A 17,107-nucleotide genomic window follows, 5' to 3' on the forward strand; every position below is an offset into this window, starting at 1 on the left:
ATTGAGGGAAAGATAGTGATTTTTATTTTCGCTTAAGGATTGAAAATCATTTATTAACTATTTTTCATTTAAGGGTGCGTGCGATTGCAACGCTTAATGATTCATAGTTTCTTTGATCATGTATATTGTTATTTGTTTCATTAAACGTTACGACTGCTGTGCATTTACGACGCTTCAAAATATAAGTCTGTCAATAAACGGTGATTAGAGATAAGCGATTTAGAATGTAAACTGTTATTGCAATAAAGTATGGTATTGAACGTTGTATTTGTAAAGCTTAATGATATTTCTATCATAAAGCAGCGTTGTATCATTGGTTGCTTCGAAGCACTAATTTAACAGTTTTTTTAAAAAAAGATAATATCACGTATTTTAATTAAATGTTAACGAATATGATAGCAAATTGAATTTGATTAGAGATTACTATATATTCATTTTCCAAGTAGATACATCAATTGGAAATCTATATATAATACTGAGTCACGTAGATCTATTCATCTGGTGAAAAATCCCAGGTTATACTCGAATAACTTGGACAAGAATTAGAGTCATCCCTTATAATTTAATTTTAAAATCATTAAATAACTATGGGTGTAAAATTTCGTTGCTTTTTATTAGTTCGAATTTGCCGCTCAATAATACAACCGTAGTAACGGAAGTAACGGATGTGAAGGAATCGAGGGGAGGTAAAAACTGATACATAGGCCTAGAAACTTTATTGTTTGTTTACATGTGATAAGATCGAATTATTGTTTGAGGTTAAAGGTACATTTATTAAATCTGAAATTTTCCATGAATCCCGAGGACTGGAAATGAGAGGACTGTATGGATACAGATGATTCAGCTGGTTGTCGGGGAGGGGGGGGGGTGTCCCCATACCAAACCAGGTTATACAGAAATAATTTGTGTTCCTTTTTGGATATTAACCAATCAGAGGCTAGAATACAAACAAAATTAAATTATTATTTTGTAATCTATTCCACAAATGAAGGGAAAATGTGTATATGAGGGGGTGGTGTGGGATGGGGGGTTGATTTGTGAAAAGTTGATCTGGTGTTCATGGCTTTGAAAAAGGTTGAAAACTGTTTTGTTGGTATCTAAAATATCTTAAAACTCCGAAATCACTGTGTACTAAAATAATTATATTCAATGTGACGACAACAATTCATCAAGTTCCAATTATAAACAAAGCTTTAACCCCCCCCCCCTCCTTCTGTTTTTTTTTTTTACACAATAACATTCTTTCGAAAACTCATTTTTAAACGAATTTACTTCATGAAATACTGATATTTCACACTGGTACTGATTTAAAAGGTCCATGGGCCTCAGACTCACCTGAGCATTTTTTCATATATATCATATATACATATATCTATATTTTGTGTAAATCATAGAAGTATTGTGGCTTCTTTCCTGATTATCCAAATATGGAGAGTGTGTTAAGAAACAAACACGTATGTGCGGATATTTCTATCTTATGACAGCTTCTAATCATTATATATTGAACCTCTAAGGAGAGTAAAATTTTCGGGCACTGTAAAATCATGATTCTCTGTTATATCTTAAAATTCTTGCCTCTATTGAAAATCAACAACAAAACCCACATCATAGTGAAATTTTATTGAGGAAATAATTGATTTTGAATACGCTTAATTACACGAAAAATACAGAGTAATAATTGAAAAAATAGTTGAGTAAAGGAAATACATAAAGCTTGCTATATAAGACTTTAACAGAATATATCATAGTTCAATTTGCAATATTGTGTTTGTCATGAATTGATGCATAAACTTCTAGCCATGTTGAAAGAGTCGACATCTCATTTTTCTCTTGGTCAACATCTCATTCTTCTGACAGTGCTTGTGCGTCTAAGGCTAGTACGTGTACGTCGAAAACCTCGGCGACCTAAAAGACGTGCAATGCCACGGAATAATGAGCCGATTCCTCTTTTTTTGCGCCCATTAGACCCACCACACCTGTTCAAGTAGGTCCGCCGGCCTCCTTGAATTTGCTCCTGTCCATTTCGCCAGTTGTTGATCGCATGACTATGTCCCCGATCTGGGCCTCCGTAACGGCTAGCTCGGGCGATCCGCTCATCTACTATCTGTTCGACCCGTCTTAATTGGCCATCCACATTTCGACCTATGTCACATTTAAAACAAAAACATGAAAGTTTACAATACCTGATTGAAATTTTAAACATAAGCTGGCTTTAGGCTCATCACAGATATAACAGGCCCTATCTACATACCGTTATCTGATTCCTTATTTCGAATTCCAACATCATTATACAGTATGGATTTCATTATTTCATTACAGTTTAAAAGAGTCCCCTTCTTGAGTCCAGATATTAAAAAATGTATTTTACAGTCTTTTGGAACTGTGTAGAATTTGGTGTATATATGCATTTCAATTTGTGCTCAAAAATAATTTCTAAAGGTTAATTTAAAGGTTGAGGATAATATAATCAATCTCATAAATCCAGTATGGAAAATGCCCTAATTAAAAATACTATAATAAACTATGGTTGACTATAGTTAATTATAGTAAATCAAAGTTTCAAAGTTTTTACTATAGTATATCAAAGAATCAAAATTTTCCCCTTAGTAAATCAAAGTATCAATCTGAAAGTTTTCCCTTTAGCAAATCAAAGTATCAAAGTTTTCACTATAGCAAATCAACGTATCAAAGTTTTCCCCTTAGTAAATCAAATTTTCAAAGTTTTCACTATAGTTTTCATTTGATTTAATATAAGTATTACAGTTGTAACTGTAGGTTAATGAAGTTCCATGGAATACAGCATCACAATAAATTATTGGCTTTTTATCATTATTTTTTTTTTTGGGGGGGGGGTGGGGGTGGAGGTGGGGTGGTTGGTGGTGGTGGTGTAGATTTTATCTCTTACTTTCAATTTACAGATTAGCTACATGTAATTCAAATGCAATATTTTCATTCATACATAAACAAAATATATGTTAAGTAAAGTGGATGAAGAAGGTATGGCTCAAATTTCATTTCATAGAACATTATCCTCTCTCCATAACAATTTAACTTACACTACATCAGCACTGAATTTGAATTTCTTTGATTTAATGTTGCTTAACTATCGTTCTATTCGTACACAAGGCAACCTATATTTAAATTCCTTTTTTTCTACGATTTTAGGGTAGGATGGGGTTCATAAAAAGTTCTCTGGAGCTTTTATGAATTTTGACCATGAATTATCATATAATGTCAAGATTGGGAATCCAAGATATAACTCTGTAGTTATTCAAAGTATTCACAATAGTAATTCAAAATTTCAAAGTTTTCTCTACGGTATATCAAAGTTTCAAAGTGTTAACTATTGTTAATAAACGTTTAAAAATTATAACTATACTAAATCAAAGTTTCAATGTTCTCACTATAGTAAATCAAAGTGTTAAAATTCTTTTTTTTATATAAAAGTGAATCAAAGTTTTTAAGTTTTCACTATAGTAAATCAAGGTTTCAAAGTTTCAACTATAGTTCAGCAAAGTTTCAAAGTTTTACTATAGTAAATTAAAGCTGCAAAGTTTTCACTATAATGAATCAAAGTATCACAGATTTCACTAAAGTTAATCAAAGTTTCAAACTTTTTACTACTTCTAGAAAATCAAGGTGAGAATTTTGATACTATAGTTAACTATAGTAGTTTTTTGTTAGAGTAAAGCGTAAACAGGGCATAAACACCGACCCATGAAAACACGTGGGTTAAGTCAGATGCTTAACAGTAGTAATCTTCCCCTGTTGACCGGCCAATCCCGCCGAGAGTCCTATGTATTGATCAGATATAATTAGCAATTCGTAGTCAAATTTCGTTAAAAAAAAACAACAATACACTAAGAATTGGAAAGAAATATGTCAGACAAAGTACGCCCAAATGAAAGGGTATGTTTGCAAACAAGATCCTTATGGCGACCGTAGAATTTGCGAAATGCTGCCTCTAAAGGAAGTTATTGAAATACCTGTTACATTAACGTACTTGTCAATAGCCTGTCTTTATTTAAAAACTGGTCAAACTCAGAGCATCGTCTTGCGTACCGAATCATAAGTAAAAGGAATATTGACAAAGAAAAGCTGAAGTCATCCGTTTGTCATACAGTTTAGTTAATAGTGTGCCATTATCTAAGTCAGAAAACAACAAATGTGATGTCTTTTATTTCTAATTCACTGGCAGTAGTACAACAAAATTTTCGTGCAAGTTTTGAATAGGAGGTCGAACTCTGTTTTTTTTAAATTTTAATCAAATACATGTTTTTGTATTGATCTTATGGAAAAAAAAATAGGGCAGGGGAATAATACCGCAAATCATGACTTTATGTAGAATGACTGGCAAAAATATTTCATTTTTAAAGATATTAAGTTGATTTATGCTTAACTGGTAAATAATATCCTCTGCTTTCATGAGTATATAGAGTCAATTAAAAGTATTTCTTGATAAACTTATCTTCTTTTAGATTATATATGTATGTAAGCCAATAACAAGATTTTGTATTTTTCCAAAAGTTTATCCATTCACCAAGTATATTTTTTAATTAAAAAAGGTCGTAAAATTGAGATGAAAGCCAAATATGTCAAGAGGCATAGAATTTAAGAGTTCAAACATACGTTTCTCTAGCAAATAAAGTGTTTTAAGCGTACGCAGTACAGTTAAGGTGCCAAATGGAAATATCGGCGAATTTTTTAGATAGAAAATACATTCTTTACAAGGATGGACGTTTCTATTTAGGACTTTACTATTATCGGACAAATGCAATGTGGTTGAAAACTACATGTTGAGGACGATTAGATTTCTTATTTAGACTTGTCACGTGATGTGGCAGTCACGTGATTTTAGCAAATATACCTGAAGTATTGAGGTCATCTATAAATTCTAATATTGCAAGGGCATAACCAAGTTAAACATCTAAGTTTAACATATAATTATTATCAACACTCTTTGTAGTTTGTGAAAAGTGCTGCGAACCTATATAGATTCTACTATCTAATTGCTAAAATTACATTTGTTAGATCGTATATTGAATATTTTGCTGGTCAAGTACATTTAATATAGATATAATTAATTCATTTGCAAGATTTCAACAGGTTCGCAGCACTTTTCAAATATCTTCATACCTCTTGAGTTTATGTGTAAAAGCTTGTCGTAATTCATTGAGGGTATGCCCTTGCAATATATCGATTTATTACGACCCGTCTATTACCCTTCAGTGAATCTGCATACAAATATACGACAGTATCGCTTGTCTAGGGAATGTACGGGAAGTATATGAATAAAATCATAAAATAGACATCGCATCCAAGTTAATGGCCTCTTATACGAGGGGTTATCAAAAAGTTCGTGGACTAGCGCCATAAGATTAAAACCGGTTTAGGTACATCAATGAATTTTAAAACATTTAGTTAGCGTCGTCTTTTCTATCTATAGAATAAACCATTAATCATAAGTTTTATTTTTTAAATAAATTTTTAATGTTTTTGTAAGCAATGGTATGTCCAGGCGGCGCAACCTCAAATATGACGGTTTTTCCTCCTGAGTGTAACTGAGAAAAACTCTTTTGATATGAGCATTTGTCATCAAAAAATCCCGTTATTTCAGGCATGTGGTATGACACAATTGTTCTGTAAAATTTGCACTTTTTACCCTATTCTGTACGTTCTTTGAAATTTTATCGTAAATTTTATATGGAGTGTCCAAAAAATTTAGGCTTGAAAATGACGTCAAAAAGGGGGAGGGGTTTCTTCTTCCAGCATTTTATAAAGTTTCGAACCTGGAAAAACTGGTATAGACCTAAGGAATATTAAAACGGGCAAAAGAGAAATAAAATGCATCCAAAGCATTTGTTTTTAATGCCCAAAAAGATTCAGAGAGATGAAAGATGCATAATTAATGTCGATTTGTAGTCAGGGTGTCAAAAGTCAGTCACGTCAAAAGTGACTTTGATCATGTGTGGTAGAATTTGAACTCCAACAAGCTAAGTATTCTGGCATAATCAAGTGAGGATCTTTCCCTTTGTATAGATCCATTTACAATATTATATGCATTGTAAGCAGCTGTTCATGACATTATAAAGTCATATAAACAAGATGGGCTTTAATCCTTACTTAACTCCAGGTAATCTCATCAAGATAAGTGTATGAGGTAGAGAGAGCGGACAATGAGAAACAATGACGTTGTCGGACGTCATGAAACTAAACGGCGACAGCGCCGGGTGATCATATAATGTCTTTTTTTATTTTAGAATAATTTGGAACATTATCAACGTATCGAGCTAAAATTTTCAACATTTCTTAAACTTTTGTTGTTTTATGTTTCTTATAAATTTTGTAAGCACAGACTACATAGTATTGATTTTATCGCATCAGTCCACGAACTTTTTGATAACCCCTCGTATATCTACAATTTATATTTCATTTAATTACAAAATACATTTTTCATTGTATAAATATAACTTGATCCGCCTCTCACTGCATACAAACTGCGTCAAATTTTACGATATGATGTCACATTGACAAGTGCATTGCGATCAGTGAATTGTTTATATATTGCTGTGTGGGATTTAAACAACGACAATAATGAATGCACTAGTTAGTATTGATGTAGTTTAAAGCTATTCAACAGTTTAGAATAGCAAATCATTTCATTTTGTGGTAATCTGAAGAACTTATATTTTTGTGTGATGTCATAGTAAGCATTTCCCGTACAAATTAGGCCCCGCCTCCTTACTGCAGCCTTAACTGTGCTGCGTAGAGGGAATTTATAGTCTTGGATATTTAGCTAATTTTTTATTGGCCTTTTATTATCGCCTTGCCACCTACACATTGTCCATAGTTGTGTCTGATGACCAGTGAATCCAAAGCGGCACCATCCCACCTTCTTATCATGGTACACTCGTGCTTGTAACATTATACATTTATTGACTGGGTTCGAGGGCAACATTCGTTTTGTCAGACCCAAGAACCAAACTGTTTGCCTGAGGCCGTTAGGTCGAAGGCAAACAGTTTGGTTCGAGGGGTCGACAAAACGCTTTTTGCACTTGAACCCAGTCAATAAATGATTTGTTATACCTTTCATTTATTTATTTTATCATTGTTATTTTTTTGACATGCATGTATGTCGATCACCAACGAATGCAAATGAGATTTAGCTGACCCCGTCCATTATGTGATATTCAGTCTATGCGATCAATACATAGGGCCCACTGCAGGGGTGACCGGTCGACAGGAAATATTAACTCCTCTTAATATAAGCACCTGAGCCTACCTCTGGAATTTCCCAGGGTTCGTATTTTATGCCCTAGCTATCTGTTCATAGATTTGTATTGTTGTAATTTTTTTTAAATATCGATCACTGCTTTTTATCTTCACCTTTTTCTTTACTTTGCATTTCCTTCCAAGTTTTAATACTTAGCATCGATAGGTTTGACTGACATTTTTTTTTATCAAGTTCATTAAAAACAATATACAAAATTATGGCTTATACTAACATTTAAAATCTATTCGATGTAGATAATTATATTCATGAAATTGAAGTCCCTTTGAATTTATCCGGTATTTGTATTTGATGTATCTAGGTTATATAAACTTTATATTTTTTACTATCGGTAAAATATTACTATATATATATATATATATATTAGGGATGTCAACGAGTACCCGGTTAACCGGTACTCGATCGAACGTCCGAGTATCGAATACTAAAAATGGTACTCGGTTACTCGGAAGTATATTTTTTTCTTATTTCAAAGTACATATTTTTATCAAAAACTTATCAAAAAATTATTAAATATTCAAACGGTAATTAGCGTGTCGTCATCTACACCTGTAAAACACCTGTTATCGCATGTGGCTGTGTATATACAGTAATTAATGACCAATCATCCAGCTATTCTCAACTATTGTGGTCCTTAAATTTTGGATGGCTTCAATGATTGTTTTCAGTAAATATCGTTTAAGTATGGTCTATTATATTCAAATCGTTTTTAAATTATTTAATTAATATACGGTAGCGAAATCGGACATGCATAGAAATACCGATACCCACTTCAGAAGTGAAGAAATATTTAGAAATAACTAAAGATTTTTAAAAATTTGAAAGTCAGTTTGCGTAGTAGGTTTAGTGGGAAACAACCAAATTATGAAATGATATTAGATTAGCGATCCCAACAACGTCTTTTCCTTCTCTTTCGTTTGTCTAACATCACAAAACTGCGTAACAGATTGTCCTCCTTTTGCGTTGATGAAATAGGTCCTAAACAAGAACTGTAATCCATTTTTATTTTTTTAATGTATTAATTGTGTCTTTTGAGTTTATTTGATAAATAAATTTGGTACCAAAAAATCATTTCCCTTGACTCAGTTGTTTATACACATTTATAAACGTGATAAAACAGCTTTGGGATTTAACAGAGCTTAACCGTGCTCAAGAAAATTAACACACTGTCTTGTATTTTAATTTTTACCGAGTACCCGGGTACTCGATCGGAAAAACGTCCGAGTAACCGATTATCAAAAATTGACCGATTTGACATCCCTAATATATATATATATATATATATATATATATATATATATATATATATATATATATATATATATATTTATATATTCCAAGTTTAAAGTGTCCCAGTAAAATGGCCGCGCTCTAAACCCTATAGGTTTACACAGTTACACATACCCGGACTACGTATATTTATGGCAGATCATTGATGTTAGACGGTGCCTTTATCATACTTTTCTCTTTTAAGTTTACATCACACATACCGCTTTCTGCTTGAACTTTATAATAATTTGTAGATCTTCGAATGGCGTCAGTGTATGAAGTTGATCCATCGCCCAACGACCTCCAATTTGTTATTCTTCCATCTCTTCTGGCGTTTAAATAATTTTGAAGAAGTCCTTTATCTTGGAAATATTGCCGGAAGTATTCATGCTCAACTCCAAAAAGACCCCTTTTATATCGATGTCTATAACAGAAGATTCTTACAATCAAACCAATTGCAATATAGCATAGCTTTAGAATTTGAGAAATATTACTCAGAATATCAACGATTGATCATGACTTATTATGGAACTATATGAAAAAGACTTTTTCCTGCATTTTCAGGAATGAAATAGGCGAAGATAACGAACAGTAATCGATCTCTAGAAAAATGAGGTCATTTAAAAAAGCAAACATTATGGAAAGTGGTTTCCGTAATAAATGGTTTCTATTACAATCGTCGGCCATATCATCAGATGTTCATTCTCACCATCCGGATATAGAAATATATCCGGTAATCAAATGTCGCGTTCAAACCAATGAAAGTGTGACATTTAAATCCAAAGGGAAAAAGTCGTAAGAAGTTGGTGGAATTCCTTTTTACAGTAAACTAAAAAATCAGAAACATCAGAGTTATTTATAGCTTTCACCTTTCAATGCCCCTACTATATGAGTCCTCTGGTTGTGTAATTAATTCATCCTTCTCCGAATGTTTGCTATCTAAAAATGGAGTAAAAATTGAAAAAAAGAGTCATTTTGATATTTTTGATCTTCCAATATTCATTTAATAGATATTTGTCACAGAAGAAAAGCACAGGGATGTGACGTCATTTAGCCATACAACTTGAATTAAACTTATTCTAATTTAGTTCACAGATTAGAAGGACAGTTTAAAAGAAAAAAAATGTTTCCTATTTTGTATTCATAGTTTTACGGATATTTGAACCATGATTTTTTTTTTTTAGAAAACGTAAACTCGTAGCTGTTTGTAACTGTAGTCTTGAATTAGTCTTGAATTCCTTAAACCTACATAACCATTTAAATGCAATTAATTAGAAGCAAGATATTATTAAGATAGATTTATAAAATGAATTGCACAGAAACAAGATATAATTTATAGATAATTATAGAATGAATAAACAAAACAATCTAAATCGCCATTTTGATTAAAAATTGCGTCCATCAAACTCGATCATTATGAGGGGTAAAAAATGCATAGTTTATATCAAATTGTCTGAATGTTTGCATAAATCCTGTTTTTTAAAAAAACAGTTTTAAAATATTTTACCTGCACTTCCTATGAAGAACAGCAAAACAAATAAGAAATACGCTATTGGTGACATTTTCTAAAAGTTTAAACAAATCAATTAGTAATGCATGTTGAATTGGAACTGGCTTGCATTTAAGATGAAAAAGAAATATCTTTTTTGGTGAAATATATATAGAAAAACTAAAATACACTTTCTGTTCAATAAGGACATGAAATTATAGAACTGTTGAAAGAAGCATAACATAAATACTTTAAAGGAGAGATAAGATAACGCCATACCTTACGTAAAGATGTTTGCCAACGTAGAGCTTGAATGTTCAGAATAAAGTTGTTCCTTCCTCCTGCGTTTTTAAAAGAAAACACAAAGGAAGAAAAATACGTTGGGATTTCCATTGCTGTAGTTGAATGTTAAGGAGTAGGAAAAATGTGGATGACAAAGAGTTTAACATACTTGCGATTGTACATCGCAAAGTAAAACTACTCTTAAACATTTTGAAAACCAAAACTAAATAAAAAACAAAAATTCGTAATAAAAATCGAAATTACAAAATAAAAAATTAAAGCAAAATAAAAAACGAAAATACAAATTAAAAAAACGAAAATACTAAATTAAAAAAGAAATTCTTAAATAAAAAACGAAAATAAAAAATAGAAAAAAACGAAAATACAAAAAAAAGCGAAATTAATAAGTAAAAAACGAAAATAAAAAACGAAAATATTAGATTTAAAAAAAAAAACGAAATTACAAAAAAGAAAACCGAAACAAAAGTACGGAATTTAAATGTGCATGGTAAGGACGTGAACCCATGTATCATTCCATTAAGCGCAAGTGTTATAAAGCATTAATTCTTTAGACCTGATTTTGTTTCAACATTAAACAAATGTTATAACATTTGCATTTACATTTAGCTATTTTTATATCAATATCATAATAACCAAATGGAGAAGGCGCTCACAATAAGGGATAATTTTACCTTTGGTTATCTAATATGCTTAGATCTATGTTTTTATTTTACATTAATGTGAAGTTTGACCAGTCTGATGAATTTGCCATTGATTCTAGAGAAGACGATGATAAGTTAACATTAGCTGTCTTGAACCCTCAGCTCAGGAGGATTAATCATCCGCAAACAATGAATCTGCACATGAAAAATCAAAGAGATTATGGTAATAAATTGACCAAAATTTCAGATATACATGTCTGTCTATTACGTTGCCGTTGTTTACAACTGCTAAACTTTATAACATTTAATAAGACCTCATTGCTATATATCATTTGTCAATTTATTACACAGCACAACAATGCTGTAAAATTCGCTCATTGCTCATTCAAATCTACTCACTGTGAACACCTTCACTTGTTTAATTTTTGCACTTGCTCTCGTTAAACCCCTTTTTTAAATAATGTAAAACAAACCCGCAAAATGCGATAGGTAACGTTTAATTTTACAACATTATTGTGCTGTGCGATAAATTCACAAATGATGTATTGCGATGGAAATTTCCTAAATGTACTAGTAATAAAGTTCAGCAGTTGTAAATAACAGAATCTTTTCAGACAGACATGATTGGTCAATTTATTATCATAATCTCTTTGATATTTCATATTTAGTTTGTTTTTCATTTTATAATTTTGTTTGTATTTAGTATTTTCGTTTTTTATTTAGTTCTGGTCTGCGCTATCGAGCTTCTGAAAATAAATGAAAAAATGAACACATTAGATAATCTTATTATGAAAATAATGAAATTAAAGCTAAACAAGCAAAAGAAAAAGCTGTTAAAAGAAGAAATACATTAAAAAAGTCCGTTTCTGCTAATAGAGCACACTCACCCTAACTCGCAAATAAAGAAACTGTTTAATCAAAAGTGGAATGTTTGCTTGAACATATACTGGGGTCATATTTTACATAATTTACAGTCATTTACACTGTTGCCTGGGGGATATGACAAATAAGAGATCAAGCATTAGCGAAAACCCACGTTTTTTTAAAATACTAAACCTGTAGGTTTCATGCTGAAAAAAGAAAATCAGTGATCACTCATCCCTGGGAATAGTATGAAATTATACCCCCTTGTCCCGCTGTCGTCCCTTATAAAGCTTGCTTTACGCCAAGTAATAAAAAAAATAAAGCATGTTTTAGATTTCTTTATTTTCACAAACCTTGTCTGATACACATATGACAGCTATATGACATCCGTTTATAGTCTAAGTCTCTTGTCAAATCTGGAAGCACTTTCTTTTTCATTTTCTTGGTATTTCACCGGCTATAAACAGAAGAAAATTATCACGCCAAAACTTTTACTCATCACCAGGGATAGGCAGACTGACATTCACTTGTCCTCAGTCAATTTTCACTCGAACTTTACGAGGAGACGAGTGTTTTTTTCCGCAGCTTAGGGTTGCAAGTTGGGAGGATATACATTTTACACAAGCAGGTATTTTAAGGAAGCATTCAGTCAATTTATTGGGGAATAATTTAGACATAAAAATTAATTTGATAAATTACTAAAGTCACAAATGTAACAGTCTATTATCCACCATATTGTGAAGACGTCAGAGTATCTTAAAACAAAAATGGCTTAGCCACGACGTCGTCAAGTAACTACTTGAAATATAAAAAAAATCTCAACAGAGCAACAGTTCCCCAGATTTTAATTACTTGTAAACAAAAGAAAAAACTTTTAACTGAGAAACACCTTAATGCTTAAGAAATGCTGCTAGGATCCTACTGTATGTCAGTGAAATAAATATTCCAAATAGAAAAACCACCCAATTTTATATACCAGTATCATCCCTTTTCTTCAATTCATTTTACCAAAAAGCAATTTCATATGGACAAAAGTTTATGTCTTAGAAAATTTGGTATATTGGAAGAATTAAATATAGAAGCTTGGTTCAAATGTACTTATTCATTGTTTTGCTCAGTGGCTAAAGAGGAAGCCTGATCTTATTTTTGAGTGGATAATTTATGTATGTTTACAACATTTTAAGTACTTTCTCACTCATGTCTTGATTGTGCCACATTTCAATACCTCCAAGGTCAACAACAATCTTGAATACTGGAAAAAACAGATATTAAATATCAAAGGATTATACTGCATTAAACCAAGGCGACGGAGATTTGTTTAACGACTCTTATTAAAAATATTGCATTCAAATATTATCGATATGCGACACATGCAACATACTGAAAGGCTTTTCTTGGGCGTATTTTTTCCTTTTCAAATTTAGATTTCCTTTCGTTTTCTTTTGAAAGTTCAAATTTATATTTCAGTATTTATTTTAAATGTTAGTATTAACATATATTTCTTTTCTTACTTTGCATGACGGAAGTGTTTTGATATGTGTATTGTGTGACTAGAGATTATATTTTTTAAAAGTCTGACACAAAAAAGATGAAACCAGTCCAAAAACCGTAAAAAGAAAATCATAGGAAAATTTGTTAAAGTAAATTATTTTTTTAATTTTAAAAGATATTTACTGTAAAGCGCAAACTTGAGGATATAAGTTTACGCTTAAAGGATTGAAAAAAATGCTTTTAAAATTAAAAAAAATCATACTAATAATTTACAACGAACAGGTTTTTTTTTTAGCTTGCCTGAGCTAAAGGTTCAAATGAGCTTTTCTGATCAAAATGTGTCCCTTGTCTGTCGTTGTCGCTGTTGTAGTTGTCGGCGGTGTCGTCGTAAACTTTTTAAAATTTTCTCTTCTATTTCAGAACCACCGAGCATATGAGTAAAGAGGATTCAAGTTTGTTCAAATGAACGGCCACAGCCTTCTTCCAAGTGGAGATAATTAAGAAAAAGTAAAAATTGTTTTGGGTTATTTAAAAAATCTTCTTTTCAAGAACCACTGTGCCAGAAAAGATGAAACTTATCTGAAAGCTTCCTGCCCAAGTGTATATTCAAGTTTCTTCGAAGCATGACCTCCGGGCGTAGGGTGGGGCCTCTTTGGGCGATCAAAGTTTTATGTGGGTATTAATATATAGAAAACTCTTTAAAATTTTCTTCTGAAGCACAGCAAAGTTATGTTCAGTTATATTTATGTGGAAGCATCCTAGGTAGTGTAGATTCAAGTTTGTTCAAATCGTGACCCCCGGGGTAGGGTGGGGCCACTATATATGGGCGATCAATGTTTTGCATGGGTATAAATAGGAAAACTCTTTAAAAAGCTTCTTCTCAAGAATTGGAAAGCTATGATTAATCATATTTATATGGAAGCATCCTCTGGTTGTGATTTTCAAGTATGTTCAAATCATGACCCCTTGGAGTAGGGTGAATCAACAATGTGTAATCAAAGTTTTACATGGGTAAATATAGGAAAAAACTTTTAAATCTTCTTCTGAAAAACAGCAAAGCCATGATCGAGAATATTTATATGGAAGAATCCTCAGTCAGTATAGATTCAAATTTGTTCAAATCATGACCCCTCGATGTTATGTTGGGCTACTATGGGCGATCAAAGTTTTACAGTTGGATTGATTGATTGATTGTAAAACTATGTTGTTTTTCGTCCCGTTCGAGAATTTTTCATTCATTTAGAGACGTCAGAATATACCGGTGAAGTGCTTTAAATTTAGACCTTTAGTCGGCACTCAGGGGGCATTGAGCAGTGAGGGTTCTTTGTCGTGTCAAGGCCTACCGTGACGCGGGGCCTCAGTTTTTAAAGTCTCATCCGAATGACCTGCAACTTTCACTTCAAAGTGCCGAGTGCTTGGCGAAAGAACAGCTGCTACCTGTTTTTTTTATCAGCTTAGGTCAGTCGGGTCCGTGATTCGAACACACGACCTTCAAATCACGGTGCATGCACTCTATCGACTGAGCTACCGTGACGGTTTTTACGGTTGAATATAAATAAAAAAAAATAATTTAAAATCTTCTCAAGAATAGGAAATCCATGATTAATCATATTTATAATGAAGCATCCTTCAATTTTAGTAGATTAAAGATCAAATCATGACCCCTGAGGGAAGGTGGGCCTGCAATGGAGATAAAAGTTTTCCATAGGAATACACAGGAGAAATCTTTAGAAAAAAAAATTAATGAAGAACACCAAGGCCATGATCAATCAGATTTATATGTTTGCATCCACAGATAGTGTATGTTAAAGTTAGTTCAAATCATGACCCTCCGGGGATTGGGTGGGGCGAAAATGGGTGATCGTTTCACATAGGAATATATAGGAAAAAGAATCTGCTGATGGAGAACAAGAAGGCCCATAATTACTCAGGTGAGCTTTGTGGCTAACGAGTCTCTTTATCTATATTCTAAAAACTGTTTTTTACTTTCGTTCTTTTCCTGTTTTTTCTGTTTATCCAAGATCTTTCAGAAACAGAGACAAACTTAAGGTATAAGGATTTCACCAATCTCTAAATATTTTTGTGTGGCGCAGTGGTTAGAGCGTCTGCTCTAGAGTCGCGAAGTAAGGAGTTGATCCTTACGTCGCGGGTTCGAATCCCACTGTGGGTCGTGGAGACTGGTCCTTCGGATGAAACCGTATAAACCGAGGTCCCGTGTCGCAGTAGGTGCTGGCACAAAAAAGATCCCTCACTGCTCAATTATCGTAAGTGTCGAGTATAGGACGAAATTTGCAGCTCTCCATCGGCAGGTGGTGGCGTCTCCATATGAGTGAAAAATTCTCGAGAGGGACGTTAAGCAACATACAAACAAAAAACAAAAATATTTTGTTATATTACTGCATATCCTTTACACAAAGCTGATTTCTTGAAATGAGCCAGCAGAGAGTCCTTATTTGCGCACGGACATATGCTTAATAATAGAATTGACATAGACACCATGAAAAAGATTATGAATCTTTAAAACGCTGACATTTGCATGGTCGTTCCCAGTCAGAATTTGTCCAACAGCCTTTTCTAACAAAGTCACCTGATTATGCAGGTCGGAAATATTGTTCGAATCTGAGTTGTTTGTGGTCATTTGACTGTATATAAAACTGGATAACAGAAAATTAAGTACAAGTATTTAAAGGTACATATTCATGACTGATACAATAAAGATGGTAGAATAGAAGAAATTGGATTTACTATTACTATGTATACCTTTCAAATTGTTGTATTATGTAGAAGTGGGCTAGAAACAAATGGCAGCAGAATGTAATTGGTGGACTTCTGTGTAAAGAGGGTTGCGCAAACGATTTGTTCAATTGATTTGTTTACTACATTACTCCTACATTACTTAACATGTTCGTATCGTATTTTCAACATCGTTCACTATGAAAACCGTTTTAGTACTATATGATTATCTTCATTTTTCTTTTGATCTTAATATAATTCAGCGCCTGTATTCTAAGGCTTAATGTCAACATTTGTTAGGGAAATACAAAAAAGATTCAAATTATCTCCTATAATAAACAATGTTGTATTATTCAACTTGAATCTGCAAACAAAAACAATGAAGCAATCGAATTATGGGTGAATGAAAAAAAATGACCAAACACATATTTATCAACCCACACTAAAAATACTGGAATGAAAATAGATTTCTAAGTCTCAGCATATGTCTTTAGATAGTGTCTAAATACCTGCCAAATATCTCGTTGATATCTCAATTAACAAAAATGTTATACTCAAAAATGATGCCAAAATTGTCAGGAGTGCAACACCTTTTTGTGACATTTTGAAATGTCAATATTTTTTGGAGATCTGTGAAATAAATAATAATGCTTTAAGTTGAAAATAAAGACTTTCCTGATAATATTCAAAGTATTGAGCTTTAAATGTGGACTGTAGTAACTTTTGTTTAATCAAGTTGTGGACATGGCTGATGTTTAGAAAACGTTATACCATGTCAGGCGTGCAACAGAAAAAATGTAGTGTTGCGAAAAAAAAAAACATCAATTGTAAAATTCTGAAAGAAAATTGAGACAAAAAAGAATTTTCAAAGTGTAAAACAATAACTGATATACATTTTAAAACTTATAAATGTTATATAAATCACAAGCAGCATTAATGAGAGTCAAGTATATGTGCATACCCAATAATGTCAGGAGTGCAACATTTGATGTTTTGCTCCCAAGCATGAAAAAACTATTATTATTT

At 32.3% G+C, this 17,107-nt stretch overlaps 1 protein-coding gene across 1 annotated transcript; it reads right to left on the minus strand.

Moving 5' to 3' along the window:
• Positions 1 to 1,605: 1,605 nt before the first annotated feature.
• LOC133196749 (uncharacterized) lies at positions 1,606 to 10,463 on the minus strand. The gene is made up of 5 exons (XM_061332611.1): positions 10,329 to 10,463; positions 10,068 to 10,125; positions 9,430 to 9,499; positions 8,782 to 8,984; positions 1,606 to 2,142 (listed from the first exon to the last, which is right to left on the minus strand). Exons 1-5 carry the CDS (start codon positions 10,440 to 10,442, stop codon positions 1,835 to 1,837), a joined length of 753 nt encoding a protein of 250 aa, XP_061188595.1. The 5' UTR covers positions 10,443 to 10,463; the 3' UTR covers positions 1,606 to 1,834.
• Positions 10,464 to 17,107: the final 6,644 nt, after the last annotated feature.

The sequence above is a fragment of the Saccostrea echinata genome, unplaced genomic scaffold, assembly GCF_033153115.1.
Source record: "Saccostrea echinata isolate AGI-Se365-2 ecotype Australia unplaced genomic scaffold, CSIRO_AGI_Sech_v1 ptg000030l, whole genome shotgun sequence".
Classification (NCBI taxonomy): domain Eukaryota; kingdom Metazoa; phylum Mollusca; class Bivalvia; order Ostreida; family Ostreidae; genus Saccostrea; species Saccostrea echinata.

Bases quoted from the DNA above. Each gene is read 5' to 3' on its own strand.
- LOC133196749 (XM_061332611.1), bottom strand. From the start codon at position 10,442: ATGGAAATCCCAACGTATTTTTCTTCCTTTGTGTTTTCTTTTAAAAAC. The intron at 10,126-10,328 runs GTATGGCGTTAT...TTAAACTTTTAG, and splicing joins GGCAAACATCTTTACGTAAG to AAAATGTCACCAATAGCGTA. The intron at 8,985-9,429 runs GTGAAAGCTATA...CTTCTGTTATAG, and splicing joins TATAGTAGGGGCATTGAAAG to ACATCGATATAAAAGGGGTC.